Source organism: Mercurialis annua, linkage group LG8 (genome assembly GCF_937616625.2).
Source record: "Mercurialis annua linkage group LG8, ddMerAnnu1.2, whole genome shotgun sequence".
In the NCBI taxonomy this organism is placed as follows: Eukaryota; Viridiplantae; Streptophyta; class Magnoliopsida; order Malpighiales; family Euphorbiaceae; genus Mercurialis; species Mercurialis annua.
In genome coordinates, this window is record NC_065577.1 from 41971949 (window position 1) to 41994371 (window position 22423).

Here is a 22423-nt window from a genome sequence, read left to right on the forward strand (position 1 = left end):
TTTTAAATCCATCAAATTGAGAAACTCAATTTTGAAACAAGAGAAAATGTAACATCATTTTCTAAATGGGAACATAGAGTACTATTTTCCCACAACCTAATTATGGAGAGAAAATCCGACACTTTCCAAGTATAATCGAGGTCCACAAATTAGATAAATATACATCCATAAATTATTACAAAAAGATTAAAAACAATTATTGAATAGGTCAATGAGTACATGCCAATTTCAAGGTGCACATACACCCTCAAATTTTTATGAATTTTTTTTAAACCCTTAAATTTCAAATTGGTGCAGTCCACCTCCTACACTTACAAAATCGATGCAAGTCAGCCCTTTAGACTAGTTCTGTTTATTTTCCGTTAAAGTAAGGTCTTATTTGCACTATTTTTGTAAGCTTAAGGGTCAAATTGAACTGAGTTAGAATTAGAGGAGCTTATTTGTATGTTCTGACTTAAAAATAAGATCCAAATATTTTTAAAAAATGGGCGCTTTAATGTTGCAACTACCAGAACTGAAATTTCCACTAAACCGCTGCGTTTTAGCCTCCATTGCAGCTCATTTACTTCATTGCTGACGAAGAATTCGGCATCCCCATAAATTAGCAAACCTTAGTTATAACAATGATTTTAGGTGGTTAGTTTCTCTTTACTTTTTTTTGTTTAGCTATAATGCACATTAGATGTTTGATGAATTGCCTCTTAGAGATGAATTTTGTAAAATTTTATTATTTTGGTGCTTTATTGCTAGTGCATGGTTGCGGGTTTAAACTCCGGCTACGCCCTTTCTAATAAATGGAGTGGCTGGAATCAGAGTGCTGGCTATTATAGCCCGGAATTACCACGTATGTGGGCTCGCGGGCGGTCCACATCCCATGATTTGACAATGATCTTGGGCTTCGGTTTGGGGGAGTGAGTTCTCGTTATAAAAAAGTATTGAAGAGCTTAGAGATTAATCTTGTATATCATTCAATGAAATGGTTCTTGTTGGGAATATGGATAGTTTTTGAATTGTAATGGAGAGTTACATTGACTTTTTGAAATTCTTTCATATTCATGCATGCAATTGAATTATTGTTACAGTTTGGTATTACTGCATTGTGTTATCACTATTCTAAATTTATGGGAATTTGGTCTAATGCGTTGCTCTTTGTTCTCTTTAAAGGTTCGAGTACTGGAGCGCACTTGCAGCTCAACTATGTCCACTTTCAAACAAGGCATGTTCCTGGTAAGTTTTATGTTTGTTTGTTATATGTAACATTTTGATATTTATATGTAATTGTTCATTATGGGATTAATATGAACCGAGAATGTCGAATGTTTGCAGACATATTTGTGGGGAAACGGTCTTTATCAAGAGTTAGGCCTCATTCAAACAAAAAGATTAGTTGTAAATTTACCCCATCGGATGGAGTAATCCATACTCATGAGGATCAAGAAAAGAGTTGTCCTTTGGTTAAGATGTGTGGGATTACTACAGCCAGAGATGCTGCATTGGCAGCAGAAGCTGGTGCTAATTTTATTGGGATGATTCTTTGGCCGAATTCAAAACGTTCCGTTTCACATTCAGTAGCAAAGGAAATTTCACAAGTTGCGAGAGCAAATGGAGCAAAGCCTGTTGGGGTATTTGTGGATGATGATGCTGACACAATATTGAGAGCTGCAGATGCTTGTGATCTAGAATTTCTGCAGGCACGTTAGGTGTTTCTGAATTTTGACTTTAGTTTAGAATAAAACTAATAACTATGCTCTGTTTTGTCCTTTTAATCTATGTTATGCAGCTTCATGGCAGTGGTTCGCGTGAAGCTTTTCCAGATTTAGTTCGTCAAAAGCCAATAGTATACGTTCTTCATGCAGATGCAGATGGAGAGCTTCTGAATAAAATTTCTGATGAAGATTGTTCAATGGTTGATTGGATTCTTGTGGATAGTGCAACAGGTGGAAGGTAAGATGGTGCCTATTGTTGTTCCTTCTTTGATGTTTATTAGTCAAATTATGAACTATAGTGTATCTTATACTATGACCATATCTGCATACATGCAAAGCTTTTTAGGAATTGAACTAGTGTTGTTCCATAAGCAAAGGTTCATTTGCCTCTCCAACTTGTCAATTTTGGCTAAGTTTACACCCTATTCCGATGCCAGTCTTAATGGTCAAAGGTGTAAACTGACTCAAAATTGACAAGTTGTTGGTGTTTTTTCCAAATCCCGGAACTTAGACTCTTTTGATCATTTGTGCCAAGTTGGAGGGATGGAATGAATGAATCTTTATTGGTTGTTCTATAGCATTTGAAACTAGAGAATGTAATGATGTATACGTAGTCACAGGCCACTTCGAAGTCGAGTGAGACTTCTTTGGATGCCTATTAAATGCAGACCTTGGTAGAGCATCTATATTGCACGAAAACTTATTTAGTGCTATGTTTCTGCGTTTCATTTCCGAAAATAGAAATGCTTCCAAAACTTCGAAACTTTTATATATAACCTAATCTTGTTTAAAAATATAGTTTCACCGTATTATGTTTCAACATTTCCGTTTCTCGTGCAATATAGTTGAGCAGAATGGAATGAGTCAATACCAAATGACTGCCTAACTGCATTTCCGTTCCACGATTATGGAACTCTAATCCTTATTTTAAATTAAAGTTTGCACGATCTCCTACGTTTAGGATATTGATTTAAGATTTCCATTCTTTTTTAATGTAATCTTGTTTCAGCGGAAAAGGATTTAACTGGGCACAGTTTAAGTTACCGCGAATTACAAGCAAGAACGGGTGGATTTTAGCAGGGGGGATCAACCCTGACAATGTTTACGAAGCCATATCAACCCTCAAACCTCATGGTGTTGATGTAAGTAGTGGCATTTGTTGCGCAGACGGCATCACAAAGGATCAGTCGCGAATATCTTCGTTCATGAGTGCAGCTCGTTCTTCGGGCTATTGATTAATCACAGAGTAATTGACAGAGAATTGCCAGTTTGCAAACTTCAAAAATGATATCTAGTAACTACTCTATGTTTACTTCTATTTTACTTCTCTCTCTTTTAGGGAAAAAATGTGGATTTAGGTGTAGCATGATCTTGTCCTATGGCACAAATCTGAGCATTTGGGGCTAGTGATATGCTGAGAAAAATAATTTATATTTGATTCATTTATTTACTTGAAGTTCAATGAACTCTTTAGATATAGAACTAGCCAGTGAAGTGAAAAGAATGGTTTAATGCTTTGGCAATTGCGAACATTCACGAGTTTTATAATTTTAAGACAAGCTTTAAATTTTGGCAATTTAAAACAAAAACTATCATGTTTTGCCGTTGTTTTACAATTTTATTTTTAAAAAATGACGGTGTGGACACTGAAATATATATAAGATAACTAAATTAATTAGGATTGAATAGAATTGTAACAAAATTATCAAACTAAGATATATTTATAAATTTTGAAAGATTTGAGTAGATTTGTAAAACGTTTAAAAAGTTCGATTTTTGTATATCATTAAGCCTTAAATTAACAAATTTAAATTGAACACAATTGCAACAAAACCTTTCAAATTAAAAATAATTATAAATTGATAAAAATATAATAACAAATTAAAAAGTTTGTTTCGATTGATGACAATTATTAATGTTTAGATTTAAATAGTATTGCTAAAAAAAAGATTGATTTTTCAACTTACGCATTATTTAAATCTCAAATAATTCACTTCCTTTTCCGGCCATTTTATGTCAAACAAACAAAAGTAATTTTCAGAACTATAAGTTTTTGTGTCGTAGGATTTGTAAACAATCCATTAAAAATATGATACAGTAATAAATAAAAAAATGTATTTTAGTGATCAACTATATATATTAATTATGTCACATATTATGTTTTTAATGAGTATTTTACAATCTTACGTTGTGTATACGCTCGGAGTAAGCAAGTGGGGAAATTCTTATCGAGTTCCGATCTAGAAATACTTAATGAAGCATAGGAAAACACATAATGGAGAGGAATCAGAGGATCATGGGGATGATGAAGGTGACAGCCACTGATGAGATTTTCTTTAATTTCTCATGGCTAGTGAATGTCCATTTGTGCAATACAAAAAAAGTGGCTGTAACACCATTGAAGATTAAAAATACTGAAATTAGGAGTGCGTAAAAGTCGAACCAAACTAAATCTTAACTAAAAGTATGGTTTGGTTCTATTCCTATTCCTGCTAGTTGCAAATATTCGATTTTCAGTTTCGGTTTAGTTTGAGCAGTTTTAAAAGTGAAATAACAATTAATTAAATTTTTTAAAACAATTTTAAATACTTGAGAAATTTAATATAAATAAACCCGTGTATCCATCGATAATTAATTAACAATAAACATATGAATTATATTTCACATATATATGTTGATAATTACACATGATTTTTTTAGAACAAATAGTATATAAATTGTTACCAAAAAAAGCACCAAAATGTTTAACCCAACAAAACCAATCAAATATTTCTGATTCAGTTCAAACCTGTACTACAGTTTGGTTCACTTTAGACATTTGACAAATTTTCAGTTTGGTGGGTTGCAGCCGATTTCTAACCAAAACAACCGATGTACACGCATAGCTGTGACGTAAAACTCTACAAATATTCGTGTTAACACAGGTTACAAGTAAATACGTTCGGATTTCCCACCCAATTGAAAATAATATACAATGTGAAAAACAGGGATAAGACTAGTTTATGTGTATGGAGAATTTACTTCGACACATCTCCATGTATACAAATGAGTAGTGTAATAAACATAATAAAGGAATATGTAATCTTTACAAATGAATCCAGGAAAAATTCATTAGGATCAAATTATCATAGGTTCCACCACTTACGTTTCTCCATTTGTTTGGCGAGTTCGCTCGCCATTGACGCGAAGTTCTCAGCTCCGTTTTGAAGCTCCTCCGTACGTTGGCTGAGCCTCTATGTTGTATGACACAAGTAGAAATGGTGGAGAGCTTAGTAACAGTTTCATAGCTCATTACAAGTAACTTGTAATCAAAATCTAGATATATGAAGCGGATAACTGCTCTATATAAAACTAGTTGAATTAATTTAGAGTTAATTGCAAAGCAAATTGTGTTCTACGATTACAACACAAACTTTGTATTTTGACTTACGAACTAGCAAGCAATTTGGAACATCAATTAGTTTTTCGATAAATAAATGATGATGTATATTCTAGTGTCAGCAGCAATATTTTTTATCAGAGCTCTGAATTGCAAAAATTTGAAGTCTATGTCCAGGATTTAAAGTTTATATTATAATTAGAAAACACGCTGAAGTTCATGATATAATTTGCATTTAACTCATCGAGTCACGTGCATTATTGGTAGCTTGTTAGGTTAGGGTCCATGCCACAAATAGATGAATTGTATAGTTAATGTAGCCACTGGCTGCATACAGTTTTTACTCTTGAAGATGACATGGGTTTTATAGATGAAAGAGCTTATCAAGCACATTAAAGCAAACCAGAAGATCTATACCTCAAGTTTTTCTCCACGCTCCGCAAGCTTCTCTCTTGCACGCAAAGCAGCAGTAGCAGGATCCTGCAAAAACTGACCACCAAATGAGAAAAAACGAGTTACAAAGTAACGCCTTCTTTACCATTCTTTTTTTTTTCAGCTTACCTCCTTCCGATATTTGGCCTTAATTTCTTCAGCTGTTCTAGGTTTCGGATTTGAATCACTAGTAGCCCCCTCAAATAACTTATTCTTCTCTGTTCGTTTATCTGAAGAGAAACAAGATCTTTTAATCAAAATTTTTAAAACCAGCTGATTCTTATGGTCCAACCAGTTCAACAGTTTGCCAGACTCGGGCGGATTTCCCGGTTCACTCTGGTTGAACCTCTTTTCTGATTGTCAAACAGAACTGAACTGGAGTGGCCACCGGTTCCTGGTCGACCCAATTGAACTAGACGGTCCGGTTTTTAAAACAGTGACAAAAATATTGGATATAGAAAATGGATTAAACCTTTTGTAGCTTTTTTACTCATCTCTGGAGAATATTGGACAACCAGCGGTTCATCAATGTCAATGTCGTCTGCAAAAAAACAGCAGTAAGCAAAAGGAAAAGTAACAGAAATGGGAATAGAGGAAGAAGATAAAGTAAAAAATAAATCACCTATATTCAGCTGCAAGACTTTTGGATCATCTGATATGATGTCCGCATAAGGCTTCAAGTATGGGGGATTCAAAAATATGCTCTCTAAATGAGCCAAGTTATTCTTATAAATTTCCAGGTGATCCGCGTTGCGCTCAACTTTACCCGCTTGTAAGCCCTTAATAAAACCGCCTAAAATACCAGAGGGAAAATCCTGTTGCCATAGAGATAAAAAATAAATATATTAGAACTGCGTATGACAGGAAAAAAGATAGCTGGGAGCTGAAAATAATAAACTTTAACCTGTGTTTTCTGATGAGTGGGAGATAAACTCATAGCAGCATCAGCAGCAGCTGCGAGGACTTTGTCATGAAGGCAAGGTAATGACTCTGAAAACCTAATATCAGCAAGGGATAATTTTAGAAAGAGAAAAAAAAGTTTTTTCTGAGCAGCAAAACTACAGTGCTTGACGGACTTGGCTTCTAAACTAGCTGAAAGAGATCAAATTCTTACGGTGATATCAAGGTCTTATCGAAAAATAACCCTTCAGTCTTTTGAATTTTAGGAAGTTAAAACATTTCTTTGAAATTTTCTTTAAACTTTCATTAATTCTCCTCCACATATGTACATATATAAACAATATATACCTGCTGAATATAAGGAAACTTATCCCATTTATAGCATTCATGTAAGTTACATAATACTGGCTAGCATAAACTAAAAATAGAAAAGTTCAAATAAGCTAATATTCTTTTCCTAATTTTTGTTAGTTAGCAACCCATTTAATACAGTGTTTACAATGTAGAGCACATTGACACTGGATAAATACAGAGAGAGAGAGTGAGAGAGAGAGGAGACCTGAACTTTTTTCCGCATGCCAAAAGAGAAATAAAAGAAAATTCGCATGCATTCACCTACAAACAAAATGTCAGCCAAGAGTTAGGTTAATTATCCCAGATTACAATAAGATAATAGATGTGCTAAAATGCACATCAAAATACTAAAATGCACATAAAAAGGATTGAGAACAAAGATGAAGGTGAGAATCAGTTTTATATTTTTAATTTGAAGGTGAGAATCAGTTTTATATTTTTAATTTTGCTTTCACAAAGTGATCCTATGTGGGGAAGGATATAAGAAAGTGAAGTGGTCTACGGCAGAGAAGATTGAAATATAGTACAAGTCAATTGGTTTTGCGTAAAATGAATTTAAACTTCCAATCCCAATTTCTACTTTTTCACTTAATCTAAAGGTGGCAATAATGGCCCCAAGCTCTCCTAACTCCCACTCCAAAAAAGGAGTCGAGCAAGGATGATATGAGAATCAATTTGTATCTACAACAGGTTTTCTATGTAGATTTTAAGACTATGCACTTCATTCTGCAGCCAACACGGATAGGAAAATATCTTTCCACCGCAAAAATCTAGCATTTTACAGATAGATTTGAGACCATATGAATAGAAGTTGATCCATTTTGATATCTTTCATTTACATATCACATCAGTAGTCATTCAAATAGTGATACAGTAGAATCCGACTTTTTTCAAGTTTAAATACCCATTTTGATTTTTCTTTCTGAAAAAAGCAATAATTAGAGAGATTTTACGAGCTTCGCAAAATTCATAAAGAAAAGTCATGTGATAGTAGAACAGTGCCAACTTGGTCCTAGTGCATTGAAGTAACTGGACTATTCAAAAAGTGGAAAAGGAAATGACAAACCAGCAGAATCTCCGCAGTATCGGACGAGCATATCGTTTTCTCCATATTAGGCTTAAAGCTCCACCTTAGAATTGACATTAAAGAGTTCTCTCGGATCACTTCAAGATCTACCAAAGATCTGCAGAACATAAATTTACTTCCATTTAATGCTGAAATTCTAGAGATCAATTTACCGGAAGTAAAGATGGATACAGAGAAATCATATGTCCACTACCTGCGACAAATATAACGAATTTACTGATTGCTTTACCTTATTTCAATGGATCCAGTCTGATAGAGAACAATGAGCCCACACTCTTTATCATTTTTCTTAAAGGTTGTAGCCCAACAGCATGGTTTCGAAAGATTCACCTTCCGAATAGGGTTGGTATCACCCTAAAAATAAAATAATTTTTACGTCCTGGAAATAGGAAATAAAATTGCTCAAACTGAATATGGATAAAATAAAAGGCACCTCATGCAGAGACTTAAAATGATGTAAGTGTAATTCATCCTCAAAACAAAGCAGAAGAAGACAGTTCTCTATCCTCTGTGAGGAATATGATGTTTCAGGGTCGATTTTAAGTGTAGTTCCAAAGTGAATGACACCTGGGTCAGTTTCACTATTTGCTTCGCTGTTTGGAATCACATTCAGTTGTTTTTCGTTGGACATATCAGAGATCAAGTCCTCTGCAAACACACAATTTTAGAAATCCCTACAACTCAAAAGACGGAAATGAATTATTTTTCTCAAACTGGTCAACATACTTGCCTATGATATGCATAGAAATTACATTTAAATCCCTTTCAGATTGTAGTGATTGAGAGCTGATTATGGTACCAGAGCTGCCATCTACAGTAACAAACTGTGCATCTTTGGTCATAACTACTAATTCTGACTTTACATGATCGGCCTTGCTTTTAGGCTCAATATCCTCTGTAGAAGTACCCGGAAATGATTTTACAGCCAGAGACTTTACAGGTGATTCTGAGTTGGAGACAGTATCGATGACAAATATTACCGATAACGTGCTTATATCAAGCATTGCTACCTGAAATATCAAATTCAATATTAATGCTTGAAACTCATTGTTTCAAAGACCTTGGTTTTCAAGATGATAAGTCAACTTGGACTAATGAGATGTTGGAAAAAGTACACAGATAATTCCAACCTTGCCACAGTGAAATCCCACAGCAAGTCTGGAACCGAAGTTAGCGAATTGTAAACAGCTAACGGGAGAATTAGAGAAGGAAAAGACAGCTATGCATTGAGGTCCATTTTCTTGATGCGTTGTGTGCACTGCACGGTTAACACAATGTAATTAAGAGTGGCAAAAGCAAGACTATCATGCACCTGTTGTTAAATTATGAGAGAATGCAGACTATCATTAACCAACTACATAAGCAAAAACTTGGATATTACAGCACATATAGCATGATATCAAGAAAAAAACAAGTACTTCTAAACTACTAAGCACTGATAAAGAAAATATTATCCATCTTAACTCAATAAAAATTCCTTACAGGATTAAGCCATATATATGTTGGAAGATCAGCCTTCTAGTTCAGAAATACAAATTGGATAACCCAAAAAAACTTATACATATGTTGCACACAAAATCAATCTGCAGAAAGAAACCACAGAATTATTCCTAAACTCAAATTTCCAGGATTGAACTGCGTTTCAATTAACACGAGTCAAGAAACCTAATACTTGACTGATTGCCCACTTGAAATAATTCTGAGAAATTAAATTTGTTCAAACTTAATATCTCAAATATCTAATAGTTAGAAATTAGGCAAGCATGTTCTAAGACTACATAGTTTCTTAACAAAAATTCAGGATAGAGACTCACACACACTCTAAAAGAAATTCAAATTGAACATGCAGAGTGGTAGAAGTAGTTATGAAGTGATACCTTCTTTTCCAGATTCCTTGACCAAGTGCAAACTTGTTTCATTAGTGTCCCCAATTAGTTTATATAGAAGAACCTGCATATTCACCAAACAAAGAGTATTACCACACAGCATCGAATCATGACAACCTTAAAATTTGGCATCCATAAAGCCATTCAACTCTTACCATACCAAGTTCATTGCCAATAGCTAAACTTAAAGTGAATGAGCAAAAGTCCAATTCAGATATTGATGCAGCTGTACCAGCAATGTCGATACCTTTCATCTGTTCATCATGAAAAGATAAGTGCTGTTAATATAAATTGTCAATGCCAAATAGGTAGGATCTCTATAATTTTTAATGATTAGAACTAGAAGTGTCAAAATCAGTGACAAGATATTATCTACTAACCTCAGGTCCTAAAACGTAAACAGGTGCAAAGATTGGATTTGTGGCATCCCATATCCTAACAGAACCATCTTGGTAACCGGCTATATATAATCTCTCAACCTGATAATTTTCAGTGTTGTGAGGTAGACTGGGGACGCCACCAGTCAATGGCCAAGTCATACTTCTACGTGCATGTGCTGCCTGGACTTTTGCTGCAGATACTGTCTAATTTGAAAGTCAACAAAAATCAACCAAGAAAACAACCTTTTTAAGCATGTGATATTAGATAACAAATTTACTTATCACACTCACAAAACATGAATTACTGCTTTAGAGCATAAATTTGACAAACAAACAAGCAACCCAAGACTCAATTTGATTGTTATTGAAGTTTTACTTGAAATCGTTTTTGCAAATGGTGAACTTCAGGATAAAAATGATGGAAAATTCAATGATTAGCCGGCCAGGAAAGTTTCTGTGAAGAGAATATTATGGTTTCTTTCCTTTAAAATTTTAAGAAATGGAAACGGAGAATAGTTCTCTTTTTTTTCCCGCCGGAAACACCTCTATGGTGCAAACGGTGTCTATGGCCCTCATACTGCAATGCAGCATGAAACATTTTTCAGGAATGTAATCAATGTAGCTACATCCATTTCCTTGTCATGAAAAAGACATAAAACCTTAAATAGAAAAGTCTAAAAGCTTTAATTATTTTTCTTCTTTACTTTTACTGTCGACCAAATGACAGCTCTAGCTAAATGACTGATAAATGATATTACTATAATAGAGATCATATCAGACGTAGATTCTATTAATGTTCCTAGTGCCTGTTTACTATTCTCATACCTTAGAAAGAGCTTTTGAAAGCTTCCCATCGCTATATACCGAACCTAGCCTTCCAACAGTCATGTATGGTTCAACAGTAGGTATGACCATAGGGGACTGGATTGAAGGAACAGAATTTTGCTTCTGTTGCTGGGATAAGCAAGCAAAGCTAGCATCATCATAAAAATGCAGCTGTCCTGGGTTTGTCAATACTAAGGTCCCTCTGGTTTCGCTTACACCGTCATTTCTTAGCAAAATCATATCAGCAAAAGTCCCATTGAGAGTAAGATCCACACGCCCGATGCACTTGAGATTTTTTATTCCAGAAGACCAATCAATACTCAATATCTGTAAAAGATAGGGAATTTAATAGTGGAAACACCATCAATTTTGGAAGATGTTAAAATACAATGAATGGATTTTCTTTGGCTAAATTAAATAATAAATTTTATGTGAAGCCTAAAATCTCGCAACAACACAAGATAAAAAATCTATCTCTGTTTGAACTGATTTTGCAAGCAGATTAACATTTTGGCATGTTAACAATGTCCAGGAAAAGTTTAAAAATCTTCTAGTTGAAATATTTGGAATCATTTTCATAACTTCCTTTTCCTTTATCTCAGCTATAATTTCATATTATTGCTAAGCTCTCCAATTTGATTTTCCCCTTCTATGAAGTTCAATCTCTCATCATTTGTCCAACACTCGCATTAAGAATACCCAAGCCAGAAGTAATGGACATAATGCACTTACAATGGGCAAAAAAATAATTGTCAACAGAAAATATTAATTTAGAAAATCATAAGAAAGTTAATACTGGGAGTTGAAAAGCCTACTGTTAGGACTTCTTCAGACCCAATTGCATCTCCACCATAGACAAAGAGTTGACTGTGGCCATCATTTTGTGGACTGTCCGCAGACCAATGTAAAACAATTACAGGGAGTCTTCTGGAAGCTGAGGATAGTTGCAGCTTAACAACATCATTCGATGATTTTTCAGACATCTCATCAGTATGAGAAGAAGTTGATAAGCTCCAGAACATTATGTCTCCATCGACATATCCAACAGCAAGAACTGATCCATCACTAGATGCCCAACAGAGAGCACTTATTTCTTTATCAGATTGTTCGTATTCTGATATATCATCAGAGAGCTCATGGCCTGTGCCATTATGAAAGTCATCCACTGATTTAGTCTTCAATTGAAGATCTTTATTGCCTTTAGTTAAAATGACTTTATCTTCAGAAGCATCCCAGAGAATAATTAATCCATCATCATATGCAATCAACAGTCTGTAAAAACGTAAGTTCTCTGAAATGTAATAAGAGTATAAAAGAACATGTGCACAATGTGGTAAAATTAGTCTTTTTACAAAGTTCATATAAGTTTGGAAACATGCATACATCAACATACAATCACCTAGAGAGTTCCATATATAGAAATTATTTGACTTATGTGTGCGTAATCTGAATCATAGTTATCAAAAGCGCGCCTCAGGCGTGCCTATGCGCTAGAAAAGCGCTAGGCGAGGGTGGTGCGCCTGGGTGCGCTTCGGGTGCGCTTAAGGCATGGTGCGCTTTTTCCAGGCAAGAGACATTGTTGGAAACCCTATTTTTTTGTATTTGTTAAAGTTTTGGGCTTTGGACTTTGAGCTTTTAAAAAATCAAATATAAATAAAACAATTAATGAAAACAGAAGCCTTACAAATATAAAAATATTGCACTTAAAAACTATTATGCTCAAGACTCCTCTATCTTGATCGATGATCTTGTTTTTTATCACATTAAAATAAGAATCAAGGTCATGGACAAAGAATCATGTCATCTGAGCAAGCTTTTATATATCTATAATAGGTATTTAACTTTTTTACGTATATGCGCCTAGATTCACTCGGGCGTGCGCTTTTTTTGCGCCTAGCGCCTCGGGCTATTTGAGGCCCTTTGCGCTTTAGGTGCGCCTAGCGCTTTAACAACTATGATCTGAATCTTAACTTGCAGAATTTGCCCCCAATGAAATTTTGGAAAAGAGAACAGCACAACAATGGGCCCACATTTCAATTTACATGTGGCTTAGAGGGGAAAATTTAATGCATGTGTCCCTAGACGTAGACATTAATGATCTGCGAAGACAACTAAGTAATCCTAAAAGATTGACAACAGTAATCACTCAACAGTACAAAAGAAAAGACCAGGAAAATAATATGTTAATACGAGGAGAATAAAGAAATGTTTATCTTACCTATTTCCTTGAGATGCAGGTTGAGGGAGAAGCCCAACAACAGACTGATGATTAAGTGAGGACACCCCAGATGCTTCTGTAAAATTAAGTAAATATTTGGTACATAATTAGCATGGAGCAGTACAAACATAAACAGGTCATAAACAATGTACACACGAACACATAATGTGGCAACTAAACACTAATGTAAACTACAATGCTGAGTCTCGTCAATCAGTGCACCATAGCCATACAATTAACAGTTTTTGTCCTTAAAATGATGGCCATCGTTATGAAAAAGAAAACTGGTATTAGTAGAAAGGAATTGAATGAAAAAAGATTAAAGTCGCAGAAATTAAAGCCTTACCAGCTATTGCATCTTGGGGAACATAGTAAGGAAGTTGTACAAGTTTTATTTCTTCTTCATCATATGTCAACACAGACACCATTCCATACTCATCGCCAACATACCTAAGGAGATGGCATGGAAAAAATGAGTAATCAAGTCATACTAAAATCCCCCACGTATCACCACTCATAGGGTAAATGCTAACTGAAATGCAGTATTATATTGTAATTTTCGGGCATTATACATGTAACATGAGCCACAAATAATCGAGAATGCAGTTATAGTAGACTCCCATTGTAAACTCGAAGCCAGTTTCCTTTGCTCCAAATCCCACACCTAGTAAATAAACATGATCAGGACACCAATAACAGCTAACATTCAAACAATTTTCTAAACAAACAAAGCAACGAAAAAAACGATACCTGAATTTCATTTTCAGCTGTAATACTGACTAGAAAACCTCGGTTTTGTAGAAACTGTTAAAAAAAACACAAAAACATGCTCAAGATATTAATCGAAACTTCCATAATCAAAGCATCGCTGTCTCCGAAAAGCAACTTGAGAGTGCAATTTTGCTCCTTTCGGAGCTTTTACGACTTGAACATGTATAAAATTTTCTTTAATCATTATAAACATTTGTATGAAGTATGAACTCTAATCAACATTGTTATCAGAAGTGAGTTAGATTCTTCTGCTATGACAATAAATACAGAACAATGCCCTAAATATGGTATTTATTTCGAAATCGAGTTTACAAACAAACCTCCAAATTCTTAAAAGGCAGTTGCTTAGGAGATACAAGTAATCCTTCAATGTTATCACCACCAATCACTTTTATCCTACCATCCCTGTGTTTAAATAATTTAAAAATGATTAGCTAACTCAACTAAATTAGAAACTTATAAGAAATAATAACAATGTCAACTTCAATTAGAAACTTAACATATAAATTCAAGAAAAATGTAATCAAATAAAATTGACTCACAGAGTTCCGATAGCTAACAAGCTTTGAATCGGATCAAAAGCTAAAACTGATGCCGTTGATGGAATTCCATAGTGAACATCAACCGTCGGATTTATATCTTCACTTCTCAATTTTCCTATTCCCAAATTATCCTCCTCTTGCTCCGCCGGTTCCTTAATTAATATCACCGTGGAAAAATTTATTCAGAGACTAACTCTAGTCATGTAATGTAAAAATATTAACAAAATGAAACAGAAAATATTAGAAATGTTACCTTGGAAGTTTCCGGCTGGTCAGGTAGCGGTGACGGTGACGGTGGCGGTGGCTGTTGTGGTTGCTGCGCGGTGTTCTTGTGGAAGAGCTTGGCTAACATGGTGAATTGATCAGGTGATTAGTAGTTTTGAAGTTTTTAGTTTGAATTAATCTCAATTAATTGAAGATTTTGATTATAATCGCCGGGAATTGGTCGACGGTGACGTGAGCTGATGGCTGACCGGATTGTTTTTATTTTTTTTAAAAAATAGAGAATAAGTGGGGCCGGGTCTGCTCAGTTATGTTATAGCATATTGTTTACATAAGCCCTTAATATTATCAGTAAGTATAACAAGAGCCCCGGTTTTAATATTGAATCATTTGGATCCTTAAATTTTAAAAAGTGACTATTTATACCCTTCAACAACACCTTCTAACAAAAATGATAAATAATAGGGTGAAAATTCAAGTGGTAAGCGGCTTGATATCGCTTAAACAAGGTCTCGGGTTCGAGTCCTTGTGAATGCAGAAAATTCCCACTGGCAGACTCACCCACCATGCCAGGTGCGCGACGCGGGTCAGATCCGGATTAGTCAGCGAAGTTTTGGAAACCGAATGGACTTACAAAAAAAAAAAACTGATACGAGTCATAATTACGTTGAGTTCAAGTTTCAATTCGAGATGAGTGTGCTCTACAAACTCGAATGAGTTTGCGTTCAAGTTCAAACTACTCAAACTTAGTTTGAGCAACTTCCAGTTCAATAAAAAAATTATTACAAATAATAGGTTTGGTTTATTTAATGTGATTTTAAAATAATTGATTAGATTTGGTTTTTAGTTTTAAAAACTGAAACAATCGACACATATATTAGAGCATCTCTAATGGTCTCTTTAAAATTAACAAACTCTTTAATTTAAAGAGTTTTATCAATAAATTAAAGTCCAATGGACTCTCTAAAATTTAAATTTAAAGAAGAGAGTGAAAATGGCTCTCTACACGTGGAGAGCCATTTCACTCTCTATTTTATTTTCAAAAAAATAAACTTTCAAATTTTAAAATAAATTGGTTATTTTTTATTTGAAATGTAATATTTTATATTTTTAAATTTAAAAATTGAATAAGTAAACAAATATTATTAATATTTTCTATTTTTTAATATTATTTATAAAGATAAAAATAAAATAAAGAGTTATTATTAGAGAGTCTATTGGAGTAAATTTAAATATATTACTCTATATATTAAAGATGCTCTTTATTTTACTAAATATGCTCTTTAAAATAAAGAGCACTATTGGAGATGCTCTTAGTAATAGATAGTATTTTGCTTATCTATACTATATATAAAAGCACGGATGGGGGGGGGACAGGCAAATTTACTTAATAACCCTTCTTACGTTTTCACTAATTGATTGTTTAAATTACGGTTTTATGGTAATTTATTAATTAATTGATTGTTTAAAGAAGTATTCGATTAGAATAAGGAAACTAGACTTATATATTACTTATACATCTCTTTTAAACAAAAATCATAGGAATATATAGTAAATAACCTTTCTTTAATTAAAGTCCTTAATCATAGGAAACAAAGGTTTTGCAAAATTTCATTTTTTACCGGCAAACTGTACAATATTTGTCAGACAATTATTCCACTTATTTACAACATATTTCATGACTATTATTTCACCTATTATTGTGATCCACAATTCTAATCTAATATATTTATATATACTATATAAAAGATTACGAATAAAAGCAAATTTTTTTATATTCATATTTCTAATATTGCTTTAACTGATGATATAATTTATAATAGAATTAATAATTTTAATCCAATCTATAATATATTCAAAAACAGAATTACATAATATACATAAATTTATTTCAACTCATCAGATATTATTATATAAACGGATGAGTCACATTATAAAAGCACGGAGAAGGGAAGAGGGAGGGGAGGGGATAGACACATTTACATTAATCTTTTTTTTACTTTATAAAATTTAATTATTAATTAAAAACTATTAAGATAATCATTAAAATTAGAGTACTAACTAAAATAAACTATTATAAAATCTGAGTATCAATTTTAAACAATTAAATAGTTATCTAAAGTATTTAATAGGATAAACTATTTCAAATCAACTACTATTTCATATTTAATTTGATAATTTGATGAGTCACACTACGAGCCACGTGTGAAACACGTAAATCGACACTAGTATATTCAAAAATATACAAGATATTATAATTTAGTTTAGATTGGATTGGATTGCTAAATTAGATATTTATTAACTTTTTTATCTTTAATTTCTTTAAAATGACATACTTTTATAAATAAAAAACCGAACTGAAAATTTTATTCTTTAATTTTATTTTTTCCAATGATAGAATGATTTTAATATTTTTTTATTACCGAACCGAATAAGCGATGTATACTCCTACTCTATTCCTGACTCGTTATCTCTTCTCTTTTCAGAAGCTTAAAGATTCCATAATTGTATATACATATATTCTGCAAATACACAGCCTTAATTATAATATATAGTTTAAAAAAATTGATGAGCATGCTCACATATAAAATATATTTACTTACATTATGAGACTTTTATACGATACTATTACATAGTTTATTTGCATCCATAAAAAAGTATTAAAAAACAACAATATAGAAGCACAATGGACAGGCCAGCTACTACTTCTGCTGCTGCTTAGTGCTTCCCATACAACAAGGTGATAGCCTGCCACTACTTGCTTCAAAGTTCACGGATTTTTGGGCTCACAAAACAATATATTATAGCATAATTGCAAAACAGATCATACAATTTAGCATTTTATAAGCTAAAAATAAATTCAAAATATGAGTTATCCATTTTTTATAATTTAGAATACCGATTAATTTTTTTAAAAATTTAAATATATGGATTAATATCTTTAGTTTCACTTATGAATGGGTGGATTAAGAGCAAGCGTTCTCAAATAGTGTTGAACGATTATCTTCTGATTTTCAAATAATCATCCTCTTAATCTTATAGAATTAGGTCAGTTTATTAGTTTCATAAGCAAAAATCATAAACAAATACACGAACATTTTGTATTTTAGTGCTTGTATATTATATTATGGGTTATCATTATTCATTGAATATAAATTCAGTGTACATACATTATTATATTCAACATATATCTTAAACGTTTAAATTTAAACTTGATCAATAAATACTTAAAATATACTAATAAAATACTAAATAACAAGGATGATAGGCAATTTCCAAAAGAAAAACACAAGGATGATATGCAAGTCAAGTCGAGTTTTAAAAGAGATTAACAGATATTACGAGAACACCTTAAAAAAATTAGATCGTTCACTTTGACATTCAAATTAATAGAAAAAAAAACAATTAAGAAAAAGATATAGCTAGGATTTTTCTCGATTATATAATCTGTAAGATCTTTTTTCTTATATTTATATCATGATATTATTCAACTATTTTGTTATTTTCAAAGAATATATAGATGTATATAACTCGGATATATTTTAAATTATCATATATATTGACCGGGTCTGGTTTGTTGGACTTTGTAGTTTATAAGTATTTCGCAAGTATTTTTGACGTGTATTGATCTTTGATATGATCATTAGGTGTCTTAAATGAGTTCCAATTATGAAACGACATTTTCTTTGTGTACAAAGAAGGAGACAATAAACCTAAAAAACACAACAGTCAAACAATAACATTACGATCATAAGAGACGTCTTGGCCGTTATGCTTGAGCCACCAGATAAGATTCAGAGGAGGGATATCATGCCAATCGATCCCTACTATATCATCGGCCATTAAAAAACGCCAAATGATCAGCAGCTCATGAAACGACACTTTTAATTATTTTATATTCAAACTAATTTCCGCTCAAATTAGATAAGTCTCTTGCGGGAGGCAAAACTCTCGCACAAGTTTTAAATATATACGCTTTTAGTGCAACAACACATAATCAATCCAGATAGTCTGAATCTCTCACTTTCATCATGCCAACTTCAACTTCAACTCAAAATATGTACACCACCACCACCTCAGCTCCTCCACCAACACCATCAACACAACCCAACCCCCACCACCACCTCAACTCCACCTCCGCCACCATGGACGCCCTCTCCCGCCTCCTCCACCGTCTCCCTCCCACTCTCTCTCTCCCCACTCGCCGCACCAGCGCCACCTCATCTCTGGCCACCCCAACTCCAACTTCCCCTCCTCCCATTTCCCTCTCCGAACACTCCTCCTCCGTCCACGACCGTCTTCTCTCCGCTTCTTCTCAACATGGCTTCTTCCAACTCGACAAACATAGCATCCCTCCTCATGTAGCTAACTCAGCTGAGTCAGACTCACTCTCTCTTTTCAAACTCAGTAAAGATAAAAAACAATCTTATTTTCCGAAAAACTGGCCGTTTGGATTCGACGACAATGATGAGGATGCAAACGGCGAGTCGTTTTGGCTCGACGGTGAACTTTCAGGTTCTACTGAGTTAACAACTGAGTTGAGTTTATCTTCTTTACGTGAGTTGACTCGGGGCTTAGAGAAAGTCGGGTTAGAGTTGGTTGAAATGCTTTCGTGTGCTGTTGGGTTTGAGAACCCGTTTAAGGAGAATCCGACCCGGGTTTGTTCCATGATGTTGGTGAATGAAGGATTGGCTGAGGAGGATAAACCTGAGAGTATTTCGGGTGGGTGTTATCCGTGTATTATTGGGTTACAGTATGTGATTCGGAGCCTGAAATATTGGCTGTTGACGGATTCGGGTTGGGTTGCTGTGTTGCCGGAAGTGGACTCGGTATTGGTTACTATAGGAGATATTGCTCAAGTAAGTTTATTTAATTATTTATATCATTTATATGGCTTAATGATTATATCTAATTAATTTAATAAAATTTTGAAATAACTATGAGGATATTTTAGGTCTCATCATCATAAACTTAAAGTTCAATTTCCATTTGGCTAAAAAAAACAATAGAAAATAGTTTATATGTGTTGCCCTAAAACAAAATAAAATAAATATCAATTTTAAATATAATTTATGAAAAAATAAATTAGTTTCAATATAAGAACATCTAGCATAAATTAATAGATTTTAAATTATTGATTTTTTTGAAAATTAAAATAAGATTGTATAAAACCTCGTGTATGTATAGGGGTCCATGTAGACCCCATTAAATCTAAAGTGACCAAAATTTAAGATATGGCTCAGTCTTTATGGTTCCAGCTTGAACTTGAAAGTCACAAAATGACTTCAGTTTAAGTTTGAAATTTAGTGCCAATAATGGTGTCGGGTCAGACCATTCATTCTACTTTAATTTAAAATAATTAAATTAAAAATGTAAGTATACAGTAGTAGTGTTTATGTTTTTAAATTTCTAATCTAATTCTAAATTAGCATATTTTATAAATTCATATATATTACGTTCATTTATAAGTTATGTTTTTAACAAGTATAAAATAAAATTATAAAAAATATTACTTTCTCTGTCATATTTTATAAATTTCATATTTTATTTTGCGATGTCCTATTTTAAAAATCTAATTTCTATATTTTAGAAGATTTTTATATGAATTTTTTTTTATTCTTTTTTAAATCACCTTAAAAGAACTAATACGGAAATTCCATATCATAAATAAGGATAAAAAAACAATAATTTTTGTAATCTGTGTATAAAAATAAACGGACATCTAATATATATACACACGTGTTTGTTTTATTGGGATAACATGCCTAATTTTGAATGGCATTACATGTTAAGTGTTCACAGAAAAGTCAATCTTCCAATTTTGCTTGCTAATGAATGTTTACATTTTGCACTTCTCTTTGAGAATGATTGGTATTTTATGGTATACATTAATTCAAATAACACGAAAAACATGTCTTAATCTTTACTTGTTATATTTATTAGAAAAAAAAAACTTAGTTTGTTTATCTTTCTATAATAACAGCTGTTTTTTATTTATTGTCGCCCGTAAATAAAATAATAAAATAAAAAGCTTGAGCATATATGCAAACAATGGGTCATTACGCTCCTTAAATTGTGTAACAGAATCAATTAATTCGCATATAGTCTTTTTAATCATTAAATGTTTTTGTTACTGCCTCCCAGGGCTACATACCATGTGGTCAGGCATGAACACTAACTTTTGAGGTTCAAGTTCAACTCGACCAAATTTATAATAGGTCCAAATTTTCTACAGGCATATGTAAAATTTTATTTTTTTCAGAAAAACAAAGATTAATTTATAGGTCGATCTTAGTGCGTCCGTATAAGTACGACGATCGGGTATGACTAGAGTAATGAAAAAGAAACACACCATGAACTTAAGCCGAACTTAGACTTACATTACTTACTAAGTTACTATGAAATCCGCTTAGTTGACAGGTTCTGATCGAAACTCCGCCCATGAATATATTTTGATAACACCACCTAAGTTGAATCTTAATAAAACTAAGACTTCAATTGTTAGGCCCGATGAATAGAAAAATTCAAGCGTTTCTCTTTCCCAATTATAAATTAAAAAAGTAGAAAGATTTAAATTGTTTCTCTCTTATATAAATCTAACAAAACTTTAATTTCGGTAATTTTACCGTAATTTTAAAAGTTTAAAACAATTCTGAAATTTGGCCAAAATTTCAATTAACTTTTTAAATCCGGCTAAAATTATTCACATTTAAAAGTTTGATTGGATTTGCATAAAGTCGAAAGTATTAGGCCTAATTTTTATTCTATCGAACGTGAATCATTAAGTTTTATGAGTAGTTTAACAAACCTTTCGATTGTTTATGATATAAATATATATCAAGTGATTTAAACATCATAGGATTAATTTCCTATAAATTTACTAATCAACATAATATCAGGTGTGGAGCAATGGGAAATTGAAGAAAGTAAGAGGAAGATCAGTGCCATGTATAGGAGATAACAAAAATTCAAATTGCATATCAATGACATTACTCTTAACTCTTCCTACTGAAACTATTGTCTCACCCCTTCTTCCTAAACCCGACACCGATGACGATGAAGTCGACAACGACAAAGTTACCGAAGACGAAGAACAAAATGGCAACATTAATATTATACAGAAAGAAAAGAGATTATTTAGTTCATTTTCATTTGAGGATTATGCTTGGAGAGTTTATCATGAACCTCTCATCTTCAAGGATCCACTTGATATATACAAAATATCTACATAGATTTTTCACTTTCTTACATTTCATTTTTTTTTAGGTTGCTTGGTGATTTCTTTCTTTAATTTTTGTTCTTATTGAGAGCTGTATTTTCATTTCTGGATTGTATTTTAAGTGAGATAGCACACATATTCAATCATGTTTTTTATGAGAAACATTTTATTTCGGTATCTGAACTTGTACGTCATGGTCAATAATTCACAATTAGTCACTTTAACAAGTTCATGAACTAAAATGAACCAATTATGTACTCAGTTTATCTAATCATTAACAATTATCTTATCCTTAATAGATCTAATAATGGAGAGTATTATTTTTAATTAATTAAAATTGCTAAGTGTGAAGTAATTAATCATGCTGCATAAGTTTAAGGACCGCAATATTTTTTTGTTTGTTTTTTTTACTATAGTCGGAGCCTCAAAGAAAACCTTGTTAGCGGATTCTAATATGGTTACTGTGTTGCCTGAAGTGGATTCAAGATTGGAATCATATGAG

General features: G+C 32.9%; 3 protein-coding genes across 4 annotated transcripts; 2 read left to right on the forward strand and 1 right to left on the reverse strand.

Moving 5' to 3' along the window:
• Positions 1–481: 481 nt before the first annotated feature.
• Positions 482–3172, forward strand: LOC126660317 (N-(5'-phosphoribosyl)anthranilate isomerase 1, chloroplastic-like). 2 transcript variants are annotated; one of them, XM_050353742.2, is made up of 5 exons: positions 482–633; positions 1165–1227; positions 1327–1691; positions 1781–1944; positions 2716–3172. In XM_050353742.2, exons 1-5 carry the CDS (start codon positions 624–626, stop codon positions 2939–2941), a joined length of 828 nt encoding a protein of 275 aa, XP_050209699.1. In that variant the 5' UTR covers positions 482–623; the 3' UTR covers positions 2942–3172. The 2 variants fall into 2 exon arrangements, with proteins under 2 accessions (XP_050209699.1, XP_050209698.1); XM_050353741.2 differs by having other exon boundaries at positions 489–636.
• A 1420-nt stretch (positions 3173–4592) lies between these two features.
• Positions 4593–14976, reverse strand: LOC126660311 (uncharacterized). The gene is made up of 24 exons (XM_050353733.1): positions 14734–14976; positions 14481–14632; positions 14259–14343; positions 13918–13971; positions 13740–13831; positions 13514–13617; positions 13168–13243; positions 11765–12221; positions 10950–11276; positions 10125–10328; positions 9900–9998; positions 9736–9808; positions 8989–9116; positions 8589–8868; positions 8292–8506; positions 8088–8212; positions 7838–7955; positions 6977–7032; positions 6422–6515; positions 6140–6332; positions 5990–6058; positions 5647–5747; positions 5503–5565; positions 4593–4939 (listed from the first exon to the last, which is right to left on the reverse strand). The coding sequence occupies exons 1-24, from the start codon at positions 14830–14832 to the stop codon at positions 4832–4834; spliced, it is 3372 nt and encodes a 1123-aa protein (XP_050209690.1). The 5' UTR covers positions 14833–14976; the 3' UTR covers positions 4593–4831.
• Positions 14977–18681: 3705 nt separating this feature from the next.
• LOC126660316 (gibberellin 2-beta-dioxygenase 2) lies at positions 18682–22139 on the forward strand. The gene is made up of 2 exons (XM_050353738.2): positions 18682–19561; positions 21602–22139. The coding sequence occupies exons 1-2, from the start codon at positions 18734–18736 to the stop codon at positions 21932–21934; spliced, it is 1161 nt and encodes a 386-aa protein (XP_050209695.1). The 5' UTR covers positions 18682–18733; the 3' UTR covers positions 21935–22139.
• Positions 22140–22423: the final 284 nt, after the last annotated feature.

Bases quoted from the DNA above. Each gene is read 5' to 3' on its own strand.
- LOC126660317 (XM_050353741.2), top strand. The intron at 1,228-1,326 runs GTAAGTTTTATG...GAATGTTTGCAG, and splicing joins TCAAACAAGGCATGTTCCTG to ACATATTTGTGGGGAAACGG. The intron at 1,692-1,780 runs GCACGTTAGGTG...TATGTTATGCAG, and splicing joins GTGATCTAGAATTTCTGCAG to CTTCATGGCAGTGGTTCGCG.
- LOC126660311 (XM_050353733.1), bottom strand. From the start codon at position 14,832: ATGTTAGCCAAGCTCTTCCACAAGAACACCGCGCAGCAACCACAACAG. The intron at 8,213-8,291 runs GTGCCTTTTATT...TTTTATTTTTAG, and splicing joins ATTTTAAGTCTCTGCATGAG to GGTGATACCAACCCTATTCG. The intron at 6,516-6,976 runs GTCTCCTCTCTC...TGCTGATATTAG, and splicing joins GCATGCGGAAAAAAGTTCAG to GTTTTCAGAGTCATTACCTT.
- LOC126660316 (XM_050353738.2), top strand. From the start codon at position 18,734: ATGCCAACTTCAACTTCAACTCAAAATATGTACACCACCACCACCTCA. The intron at 19,562-21,601 runs GTAAGTTTATTT...ACATAATATCAG, and splicing joins CTATAGGAGATATTGCTCAA to GTGTGGAGCAATGGGAAATT.